We start from the raw sequence: 12,487 nt of genomic DNA, 5'->3' as shown, positions 1-12,487 counted from the left end.
TTTAAGGCAAATTCTAGGTCCTATTCGTAGATCCTTTCTGTTTTCAGAATAGTTCCTCATGGTATAAGCTAAATGCCATAGGATTTTACTTGGTTCTTAGGGATATCAGGCTAATTGAATCTGTTTCCAAACCTAGCTCTGAAGTGATGCATAGGATATTTCTTGCATGTCTATGTAAGACTGATAAAAGCAGTCTTAAATATAGGAACTGGCATTACTAATTTCATACAGGAAGAATCATTAACAGAATGGATAGAGGATTGTGGAGCTTGAACTACTCTCCAGGAGACTTAGGTGGTAAAAATTTGATAAGTGTTAGTATAATCAACCAGCAGACTAAGTGCTGTGAAATACTTAAAGTTCATTATATGGTTGTATAATGGTAGTTGGTTGTTTTCTCTTAAGAAAGAAGGATCTGTGCTTTTGGATATTAAATGTTTTATTTTTTCCCTCTGTTTCTAGAGCTGCCTCACCAAGCCCTCAGTCGGTAAGGAGGGTCTCATCTTCCCGATCTGTCTCGGGATCTCCTGAGCCAGCAGCTAAAAAGCCCCCAGCACCTCCATCCCCTGTCCAGTCTCAGTCACCCTCTACCAACTGGTCACCAGCGGTACCGGTTAAAAAGGCTAAAAGCCCAACACCAAGCCCATCACCGGCAAGGGTATGTCTGCCCTGTTTTGGACATCTTTTACAATTATACGTGGTCACTTGGAAGGAGAGAATTTTTTGTCTTTTGTAGTTCAGAGGAGCATTACTTTCTATGGTTCAGATGGACTTCAAAAGGAGGCACAAGTTTAGTGGTGGTGTTTGCATCACAGTCCATGCTTAGTACTCTAGACATCCACTAATTTGTGATGTATTAATACTGTTATCTTGGTGGTGAAGATTGGATTATGTAGACAATTTAGAAAAACAGAAAGAAAAAAATTACCCTTGATTCTGTTATCTAGGAGAAAAATTTAGCGTTTCTGCTGTTTTCTCTAGTGTTTGACAGGTTTTGGGATAGTTACGGTCACAATCAATAAAAATTTCAATCTTAGATCATGTCTATTAGTCTGATTACATTTTTATATAGAAAAAATACACTTTATCACAAGAACATACCAAAATGTCGACAGTGGTTATATGTTAGAAGGAGAATGATGAGTGATCTTAATTTTTCTTCTTTACATCTTAATGGTCTTATTTTTTCCTACAGTGTAAATACATTATTTCTATAATAAAAAATGAACCTCACAACTTGTGAAATGTTAGATGGAGTGGAAAGTACTTTGTTGTCCCATATAGCCTGATCTTTGGCAAGCTACATAGATAAGAATAACACTCTTGTTTTTACATTGTCAAGCTTAAATATCATTGGGATATTAAAATATCAGAGCTTAAACTGTTTTCTTTGTGATTCATTAATCTAATCATGGCAGGTTTCTGTATTGTATAAAATCAGTGGTGGATGTCCATCTTAATAGGATTGAATTATTGTGCAGACTGACTGAATGGATTGAGGAATTTTAAGTAATTGCTTAGAAATGTGAGATTTAAAAATTATAGACTAGATGCAATTATAGCAGAGCCTACCCTTTGCTTAAATTTGGAATATATGTGGTGGAGAACAATGTACCCACATTCTAGAGATAGATCAGACAGTGATTAGAGATGTGGCATTCATACACGCTTGTATTTAGGATAATAGCTATTAAAAGCCTACATGTTAGGCTGGTATTGTGGGTGATTTACAGATATTCCCATTTAACTTTTGTAACAGCTTTATCAAGGATTGTTATACCCATTTTGGGTTGACAAAAAGGCCTCAGAACACGTCAGGCAATTTGAGGTCAACTAGTTTAATAGGTTCAGGAACCAGAATTCAAATCAGGTCTAGTTGAGTTCAGAGACTTTTCTTCCTGTTGCACATGGTGCTTTTCCTTACATATGGAGGTAGACCCTGACTCAGGCCAGTCTTGGAGACCTGATTCATAGCTTGTGGTTGGGAGGCCTGGTTTTATGTGAAGTTAGTTGGGGAAATTTTTTTAAAATCATTTATCTTCAAGGTCTGTTTCAACTCTTGGAAGTCTTTGCTTTCAGTGGTGGTTCCCATCTTTTAGGAGTACTTTTCTTAGTGTTGACTGGCCCTGGGTCTTCTTTCCCCCCTGAAGCCGTATGAAATCCTGAGATTAGTCCAGTTGCTTATTCCCTTGAAGAAATAAAATGTTTAGTTCGACAGGTTGATTTTATTGCTTTGGGTTTTCTGGATTTCTAGAATTCAGACCCAGAAGGAGGTGGAAAGAAAAAGAAGAAAAAGAAGGACAAGAAACACAAAAAGGATAAGAAGCACAAGAAGCACAAAAAACACAAGAAGGAAAAGGCTGTAGCTGCAGCTGCTGCAGCTCCTGTGACCCCTGCAGCCATTGCTGCTCCCACAACCGCGTCAGCACAGGAAGAACCAGAGGCAGAGCCAGAGCCTAAGAAGGTATTTACGAACACTCTTACAGTGTGTACAGATAGCTGAATCATTTGGTATTGAGAAGTAGCTAAGTAATTTTTTTCTAATAATTGGATGCTCAGCTGTTAACTCTTTTCTGATCGGTTTCTCTATGACCACCTACCAAGAGCAGGAATTTGCTAAGGCTAACGATAAGAATATGAATGGCATCCAAAAAGCTTAATGTATATTTTTTAAAAGAAATTCAATATAATTAAATATACCATAGACTTAACCCATTTAAAGTATAGTGATTTTATGGTTTTTTTGTGTATTCATAGAGTTGTGCACACATCACAAGAATTTTCTTTTTCTCTGTACTCAGCATCTCCCACCGGTGTCTCAAGATTTAACGATATGACCTTTTTGGCGTTTTTTTTTTTTTTATATATATTTTTTTTTTAGGAGACTGAAAGTGAGGCTGAAGATAACCTTGATGACTTAGAAAAGCACCTGCGTGAAAAGGCCCTGAGATCAATGCGGAAGGCTCAAGTGTCCCCACAGTCCTAGGTGGAAATGTTTGTTATGATGTAAATTTTATTTGGTTTGTACGCAATTCAGTTTCAAAATTGCTAAAAATGTGTTTGAGCTTTAGACTATAACATTTGTTGTAATAATTGCTAGGTTGAAGTTCACCATGTAAAAAAAAAAGGGCATGGATTTACATTGCAAAAGGTGTCCACAGTGTATTAGTGACATTCTTTCATTGACAGCTGACATAAATTCATTTAGAGTGAAATATTTTAAGCCAAAAAAAAAATCCCCTTTTTAAAAAAGGGGGTTTAAATATTGTTGGCATTCTTATGGTTCCATTAAATGCCCCTGTCTATTCCCAGAGGTTTTTCTTTCTACTTTTTCTTTCTTTTTTCCTTTTTCTCATTTGAGTCTTAGCACCCATTTAAGTTATGATGCTTCCAACCTTGTATGGTTTTTGCAAGCTTTCCCAGAAATAAGACCACTGTTGAACTACCACAAAAGTATAAATGAATATTTTAATGCCACAATCTTTCCTGTTGCCTGTGGAGTCTCTGCTGAAATGAATCAGGATTCGAGCTCTAGGATGAGACAGAAAATGAAAGCATGTTGTTTGCCAGGACACTGTGGGTTTATATTGATGTGTAACAAGTTGATTTGGAACACTGGAATTTCACTCTGTTCTGTTTATTTTTATTTTTTGTAAAGGCAGTTAACTAGTCCCAGGAAGGATCCTTCAGTTACATAAAATTTTGTTTTATGAAACGTCATGGCTCCATTCATAATTTTGTCTTGTTCTTCCGATTGGTATATACAACTTTCAGAGCTCTTGTATTTGGAAAGCTGGAAGGGCCCAGACTTTGAAATAGTGTCTTGTTTTCACTGTTTTTGTTTTGTTTTTCTTGGGTTTTTTTTTTGTTTTTTTTAAACTAAAGCTATATAAAGCTTGTGGATTAAACAATAAATTTCTAAATTTAAAAATGTTGGCCACTCACTTTTACTTACCCATCTCAATACGGCAGGAAACCTACCTTAGAAATCTTACAGTGCCTTTACCCCCTTGGCACCTTTGGCAGAGTGAGGATTAGACAAGGGAAAAACGAGGTGATGAAATTGTCTTACCATCTTTATTTTAGTAATTAATGTGATAAATGCCATGAAGGGAAAGCACACAGTGAGATTGCAACACATATAATGGGCTAGTCAGCCAGGCATAGGGGAAGAGTTTCAGGCAGAGCAAACAGTATCTGTACACCCCAAGACAGAAGAAGCCTGGCACATTCCAGGAAGCGAACGAAGGTTAAGAAATGACTGGAGCAACCTCCCTCTATTGGGGGGTGTGTGTGTGTGTGGTGTGGTGTGAACAATATAATTTGAGGAAACTTGGGAGTTGATAACATTGTATAAGGTAAAACAACAACATTCATAAGAAAGAAGGAATTTTTGGCAAGTGAATCTAAGCTTAGCAAGTTGTCACATAGGCAGTTAATTTGATTATAGTTTCTGGTAGTTGAAGCAAAAAGAAGGAAAATGCCTACATGTCTTAATTTCAGGAAAACTTAGTGGGCAGTTTTTTATCTAAAGGATATGGACATAGAGGGGCTATTTTTACAGGTGGGTTTTTAGAGTGATTTGTAACAAGGCAAAAGCTTATTAATGAAGCTGCTTTTGTAGCGACTGAACTAAGGTATCTAGAGTGACTCTCCACCATTGATAGAATCTTACATGTGTCCGCGGCAACTTAGAGCTTTCAGGGATCTTCCACATGACTTCCTTTTGACTTTATAATTCTGTGATGTAGGAAATGCACAGAATATTCCAGTTTGTGCTTGTTTATTGTTTGTTTTTTGGCCACTGAGCATGTGGGTTCTTAGTTCCCCAGCCAGGGATCGAACCTGTGCCCCCTGCATTGGAAACGTGGAGTCTTAACCACTGGACCGCCAGGGAAGTCCCCAGGATATCCGGTTTCTAAGATGGTTGCAGCTGATTTACCCCTTTCAATATGAACAAACCAATGAACATCACTGGGGTACTTGGAATCTATCTAGCCATTCACTCATTCAATCCATTTATTCACTTGTCCCATTTATTCAGCACGCTTTCATTCCTCCACTTGACTGAACTGCTTGTTAAGGTTAGCAGTAACTTCCATTTTGCCAAAATGAGCGATCAATTCTCCATCCTTTACTACCCCTCTTGGCAAGAGTTGACTCAGTCGTTCACTCCTTTGTCGACACACTTCCTTCTCTTGGGTTCTAGGGGGCAACACTGGTTTACCTTCTAGATGCAGCGCTAGTTTTCCTCCTACCTCAGTAGCTCTTTCATCTCTAGTGGATCCTTTGAAACGTGAAGTGATGGAGTTTGTAGGGAATGCCACCAAGGACACTGAATCCCTAGTCCCTTAAATGTCTTTTTGTGTGTCAAAGTTCTTTCCCGTCTAGACTTCCTGACCTAGACCTCTATCGAGCTACCTAGTTAATAACTTCATTTGGATGTCTAAAAGGCATACCGAATTGAACATATCCTCTGATTTATCTGTCCCATTCAGTACCTGTCATTCTCATTTACTCAAAATTGAGTTGATACTGTCAGTGGCAGCATTGTCCACCCTCCAATCCTCATGCACACAAGGCCATTCTGTTCCCAGCAGCCTGTCATGATAGTACCGCTCAAAACCCTCAGCTCCTTTTTTCTGCTTCAGAGTAAAATCCAAATTTCTTACTCTGGACTGCAAGACCCAGTAGCACCTAGTTTGGCACCTTCATCTCTACTCCTCAGTCTGCTCAAGCCACACCTACCTCCTTGCCCTTCCTTTAAACCTCTCTCGGGGCCTTTGTCCTCACTGCCGGATCTGACATGTTTACTTCGTTTTCTTCAGACACTTGTCTGAAGAACACCTTCGTCTCCTCTGTTTTCATCTATAGCAATTATTACCACCTGAGATGATGTTTTTGGTCCTTAGGAACTTGGTCTTGTATGTGACTGTGTCCCCAATGCCTGGTACATCGTAGAAGCACAAATGCTCGATGAACAGATGAGTAAATAAGTTTAATTGACCGTCATTGCCTCTGTACTTGCAAGGCACTACTAGGGCTTGAGGTAAAGAAAATGAAGACATGGTGTTTACTGCTCTCTAGTATTTGCCCACTGGGGGTAAAACACATGCAAACAATTTGGAGTGGACAAGAACATAAAGTTTGGTAGACCAGGGTTTCTAGCACAGCTTTCTACAGTGTGACCTTGGTCAAGTTACTTGGCCTCTAAGTGCTGCCATTTCTCTCTGAGTTAAATAATGGTGGAATCTACTTCAGAGTTGTTTTTGAAGGGTTAAGTGTGATAGTTAATACATATAAAGCAATGATAGTACAAAGAGGTTCCCATTTTCTTAGCTAACGTAATATGTGGTCATTCTAGTAACTATGGTAAATTTTAGTTTGGATGTCTAAAAAGGATTTTAATTAATCATAGCCCTATTTAATGTAATTTTTTCTTTTTTTTCTTTTTAATAAAATTCACCATTTTAAAGTGTGCAGTGCAGTGGTATTTAATATATTCACAAGGTTATGCAACCATCACGACTACCTATTCCAGAATATTTTGATCACCCTAAAAAGAAACTGCCCATTAGCAGTCACTTTCCATTCTACTGACAGTCCCATCAGCCCCAGCTCCTGGCAACTACTTTCTGTCTATAGATTTGTTTATTCTGGACATTTCACTGGAATTACACAGTATGTGGGCTTTTGTGTCTGGCTTCAATCATTTAATATGTGTTTAAGGTTCATCCATGGTACTTCATTTTTTTTTTTTAATTGCTGAGTGGTGTTCCCTTATATGGATATGCCGTATTTTGTTTATCCACATCAGTTGCACATTTGAGCTGTTTCCACTTTCCAGCTCTTAGGAATAAAGCTGCTATGAACATTCGGCATACAAGTTTTTATGTGGACATATGTTCTCTTGGGTGTATATACCTAGGAGTGGGATTGCTGGGTCATACTTAACTTTTTAAGAAACTGCTAGACTTATTTTCCAAAGCAGCTACACTATCCAGACTTCTTACTAGCAGTGTATGAGGGTTATTATTTCTCCACATCCTTGCCAACACATGTTATCTGTCATGTTGATAATAACTATCCTAGTGGGTGTGGACTAGTATCTCATTATGGTTTGATTTGCATTTCCCTGACGGCTAATGATGTTGAGCATCTTTTCATGTGCTGACAGACTTCAATGCCTTTTTTTTTTTTTTTTTTTTTTTTTTTTTTTTTGGTACGCGGGCCTCTCACTGTTGTGGCCTCTCCTGTTGCAGAGCACAGGCTCCGGACGCGCAGGCTCAGCGGCCATGGCTCACGGGCCTAACTGCTCTGCGGCATGTGGGATCTTCCCGGACCGGGGCACAAACCCGTGTCCCCTGCATCGGCAGGCAGACCCTCACCCACTGTGCCACCAGGGAAGCCCCAATGCCTTTTTTTTTTTAATTGGGTATAATTGATTTACAATGTTGTGTCAGTTCCAGGTGCACAGCAAAGCAAATCTGCCACACAAATACATATCTCCACTCTTTTCCAGATTTCCTTCCCATATAGGCCACCGCGGAGCACTGAGTAGAGTTCCCTGCACTACACAGTAGGTCCCCATCAGTTATCTATTTTATATATAAACACATTTGTATCTGTATGAGAATATTTCTGAAATTGTGGCTGTAGGACTCTCAGAGTTTCTGCAGAGTGGAGCTGATAATACATTTGTAAAGTGCTCTGTGGAACTTTCATACCCATTTTGGAGGCTGGGGCTGGGGGGCTATGGCCAAGCAAAAATTTGTTCCCACGTTTGTAAAGAGGATCAGGAGACTAAGGGAGAGTGTGACTTACTTAAGGTACATGCGGGTCTAGTTGATATTGTCTCTCCCACCATCTGATAAAGAATGCTGTTTTTCCTCAATATACCTGTCTGGTATTGTAACAGAATCACGTTAGACGACGAATGTAGAAAATCTGCCCAAATTTGTGTGGTTCTTCAAAAGGCATTGAAATTAAGGATGGAGCTTATTACTCTGAAAAATTACTCTGAAGAAGTTTGGAAGTTGAAATTTGAAAGGCATTGATGTCCTGAGGACCCAACTCTGCTCCTTCCTTTGAAAGACCGGCTCCAAAAATCTGTAAGACGTTTTTGCCTTTTGAAAACTTATTTGCTGTATTTTTCATTTGAAAGTTCCATCTTAGCTCATACCAAACATTGTCTTCTGGCTCTTAGGAACCCAATTATTGCTGTACCCCTAAGTGGTCTTCCGTGCAAATCCGTTTTCAAAGGAAAGATGATAGGATCTGAAATACAGGTTTTTCCTGTATTTCTTTGCAAAAATCTTCCACATTTGTCAATATATAGTTAAGTTGGCAGGCCTTCACATCATAAGAGGTTTTTGCCAAGATGGCCTTTTATTTCAGGTGTATCATGGGAGGAGAAGCTGATGTGCTGATTCTTAAAGAGTGGTGCCACGTGCACAGAGTATACGGATGCCTCTCACCAGGTAGGCCAGTCATCAACTCTTCATCTGAAACTTCATTAAGGAAGTGTTTTGCAGACTGCAGGTTGAGACTCGGCAGTGAATTGTAAAGTTGAATGAGTTGCAACCAGCATTAAAATAAAAAAATGAAATCGTAAGTTTAAGTGTGAATCACATATAGTAGGTTAAGTATTATTTCATGGTGTGTGTGTGCTTGTGTGCTTGTGTGCATATGTATGCTTGTGAACTGGGTTACCATGTAAAATGTATTCTAATGTGATTGATACAGTCAACAAAATGGAAAGCCGTTACCTTACAGGTCACCTAGTCCACCAGTTTGTAAACTGCCCTGCAGAGTCCTAAGTGGGGAGAATTATGATTCAGATTTTCTCTGTAGGTTGGGGCCACTAGTAGTACTGATCTTTGTTGGGGGATTGAGAGATGATACAGGTAAGCTTTGCAAGGGCTTTGCTCTGCTTTTTTTTAAACTTTGAGCTTCCCTGTTGGATTCTTTTTGATAAACGGTTCCGCAACCCAAAACCATGCGAAAACCACCCATCTAGCCAAGGCCTTGTCATGGGAACCGACTGCCCCAAGGTAAAGCCACGGCTCCCCCAGGTGCCATGCCACCCCCTCAGACTGCCTCAGCCAAGGGGCTATTGAGGGCACCCAGCTTTAATTCTGCTGTAGCGAAAGGAAACAGACTGAGAGTAACCAGGTGCCTCTGAAGCAGGGGTAGAAGTAGCTCTCGGGATATTGGAGATGTGGAAGGAAAAACCCCAAAATAGGAAACGATGTGCAGAAGTGGCCTTTGTGAACCCCAAAGTCCCACATCTGTTCTTCCCCTAGTGCATAACCGGGTAGAGACCCTTCTAGCAATTTATGCATGGAGGCTTTGGCTTACATAGCCAACATGAGCAGAGGGGAGTGGTAAGCCTGACTGGTCTGGGCCCTGCCTGGAGGAAGACGCTCACGCCACCGACCATCGGGACCCATCCAGACAGCCAAGATGTGCAGAGCAGCCGCCAGGTACCCTGTGATTTCCCACGTTTGTTCCTTTGCTTTTCTCTTGCTGGTCTCTGCCTGGGATATCCTTTCTGGTCTCCTAATGTCCTAATCCTTTTTGGACTTAGAGACGTATTTACGATGATGGTTTTTAACTCAAAAAAAATACATATTCACTTTTAGAGAATTTGGAAAACAAAAAGAGAAACAAATTGGGAATTCCCTGGTGGTCCAGCGGTTAGAACTCGGCGCTTTCACTGCGGGGGCCTAGGTTCAATCCCTGGTCTGGGAACTAACATCCTGCAAGCCATGTGGCATGGCCAAAAAAAAAAAAAAGAAAAAAATTGTTGGCAATCCCATCATCCAGCTATAACCAAGGACACCTACCTCAGGTCAAGTACTCTACCTGACTACGCTCAACCTTCCCTGAGCTCCCCTCCTCTAATATATGGAACAAACTGGGTTTTCCCCCCGCTATATATTTAGAAGTACTGATGTAGCTACAAACATCAGGATCAAACCATGTATACATAATGTTTAATATTCTTGTTTCCATTGGGCAGATCATGAACTAAAATTGCAGAATACATTTTAAATGTCGTTGTTGAACAACCAGGAAATTCGGAAAATAGATAAAAGAAAGCGAATTACCCCATGCCAACATCAAAACAGCTACAGTTCTCCCTTTTGTATATTTATTATTGTCTTTTTTTTTTTTTTTTTTTTTAATGTTAGGGCTTCCCTGCTGGTGCAGTGGATAAGAATCTGCCTGCCAAAGCAGGGGACATGGGTTCAAGCCCTGGTCTGGGAAGATCCCACATGCCGCGGAGCAACTAAGCCCGTGCGGCACAACTACTGAGCCCGCATGCCACAACGACTGAAGCCTGCGTGCCTAGAGCCCATGCTCTGCAACAAGAGAAGCCACCGCAAGGAGAAGCCTGCACACCACAATGAAGGGTAGCCCCTGCTCGCTGCAACTAGAGAAAGCCCGCGTGCAGCAACAAAGACCCAACTCAGCCGAAAATAAATAATTTTAAAAATGTTAGATGCTTCTATTTATTTAAACTCTTACCCTACAGATAAAATGGTAATAATGGCACCCACCTCACAGGGTTCTGAGGAGAATTAAATTGAGATGAATAGAAGGCAGACCCTGATCCAGTGGAGTTCATGGCACATGGCCGGGAATGGGGGGGTAGGAGCAGAGGGACAATCAAATAGTGATAAAACCATATGCTCAGGGACATAAAAGAGGGGAGCAGTGCAGCGCCACAATGGTCAGGAACAATGTTCTGCAGTAGCATCTCAGCCACAGACACACTGTGAGGCTAAGCAAGTGACTTCGCCTCCCTCAGCCTGTTTCCAGTTGGTTTTCTGTGAGAATTGTTCCACAGGTACAGTATGTTTGCTGCGGTTGTGTGGGGAGGTGAGCTTCACGTCCTCTGACTCTACCATCTTGATTCACCTCCAGCCTCAGTTCCTTCTCGTGTAAAATGGACATAGATTCAATAAGATAATGTATGTCAAGGGCTTAGCTCATGCCTGGAGCATCATGAAGGCTTCATCAGTGAGAGTTATGGCCAAGTTTTATCAAAGCTTGGATGCTGGCAATAGGAGGATGCACCACCATCTATTAAATATCACGCGTTCATTGTGAAGACGCATGGTGATTCCAGAGAGGTCAAAATGTGGAGGAAAAAATGCTTACATTATATTTTATAATGTACATATATCTTACATTATATACAATGTTATGCACAGGAGGGTCTGGAACGCTGAAGCAGGAACACATTCATCTGTCACACTCTCAATTTCTCTGTCCACGTCCCTACCGCCAGCTCCTTCATTTTGTCTCTCTCTCCTGTTCCAGCAGCTTCTCACATTCTTCCACTAGGTGGCGCCCGGGCCCTGGGTGCCCGCAGCGCGAGCTCACGCCCTAGAAGTTAGTCCGCTCCTCCCGCTTCCCCTTTTTCTTCCTCTTTCCTTTTCCCTCCATCCTTATCTTTCTTCCCGTCAGCGAGAGGCCCGATTCAGTGCTCTGAGGCACTCTGGACGGCTCCAGAGCTTGAAGAACAGCCACGGGGCCCTTGCAGCTCACCCAGTCCATCCCAAGTTGGAATTCCTTACAGCTGGCCCCTAGCTGTCTCCAGTTCTCACTTGCACACCTTCAGTGACAGGAAACTCACCACTTTATGAGGATCCTGTTCTGGAAGGAATCCATGTAATAGTCATGCACTCGAGCTCTGAAGACAAACACAGCTGGGTTCTAATGTCTCAGCTTTGCTCTTTGCTCAGCGGGTGATTCAAACACTTGTCCGCTTTGTTGATGGGTGAATCCCCAGGGCCTGACACAGGAAAGGCACTCATTTGGTAAATGAGTGAGTAAATGAACAAACTCAGTCATCTTCTGCATTGGTTTCTTCACCTGTGAAATGGGTTAATGATAGTATTTACCTCATAGACTTGTGAGGATTAAACACAACAGGACCAGAAACAGGCTTAGGCTCGTTTCTGGCACATAGTAAGTCTTCCATAAATATTCCTTTCATTTTCTTTTATAACTATGGATATCTCTATTCCTTTTATCTGAAAGTTCTCCTTTAGAGCAAATTGAATCCTGATCCCTAGGACTTCCACACACAGGCCTTGGTCTTAGCCCTGTCCCTTGGAGCCAAAAAGAACGTTTGCTCCCTTTTCCAAATGATTCAGGTCTGCAGATGTGTGTGCCTACTGTGCGCCAAGCACTGGGGTTACCAAGGCAAAGACATGACCACGGTCTCTTCCTCTGGGTGCCTCTTTGTCTAGCCAGGGAAAGAGACAGCCAAGCAACAGTGGGTGCTCAGTGAAGAATTTGAATGAACAGTAGGACTTATTTATTGAGCCTTTACTGCACCTCATTTCATTCTTCCACCTGCATTCCTGGGCATTCTAACTCCATGTTATGGATGAAGGAACCAAGGCCCAGATAGGTCACATAAGCTGGTGAGTATAGAGCCAGGATTCAGATGCTGCCTGATTGCAGAGGC

At 41.3% G+C, this 12,487-nt stretch overlaps 1 protein-coding gene across 12 annotated transcripts in view; it reads left to right on the top strand.

Moving 5' to 3' along the window:
* Positions 1 to 6,463, top strand: part of SRRM1 (serine and arginine repetitive matrix 1) — a 32,183-nt gene extending 25,720 nt beyond the window's left edge. For all 12 annotated transcript variants that reach the window (XM_082833601.1, XM_082833600.1, XM_082833599.1 and 9 more), the window contains 3 exons: positions 463 to 658; positions 2,255 to 2,464; positions 2,882 to 6,463. In XM_082833601.1, coding sequence (XP_082689727.1) covers positions 463 to 658; positions 2,255 to 2,464; positions 2,882 to 2,986 — 511 coding nt within the window. In that variant the 3' untranslated portion in view covers positions 2,987 to 6,463. The remainder of the gene's footprint in view (positions 1 to 462; positions 659 to 2,254; positions 2,465 to 2,881) is intronic.
* Positions 6,464 to 12,487: the final 6,024 nt, after the last annotated feature.

This window comes from Leucopleurus acutus (assembly GCF_964270905.1).
Source record: "Leucopleurus acutus genome assembly, chromosome: 2".
Taxonomy (NCBI): Eukaryota; Metazoa; Chordata; class Mammalia; order Artiodactyla; family Delphinidae; genus Leucopleurus; species Leucopleurus acutus.
Note: the sequence above shows the minus strand (reverse complement) of the source record. Positions and strands in the feature narration are given on the sequence as shown.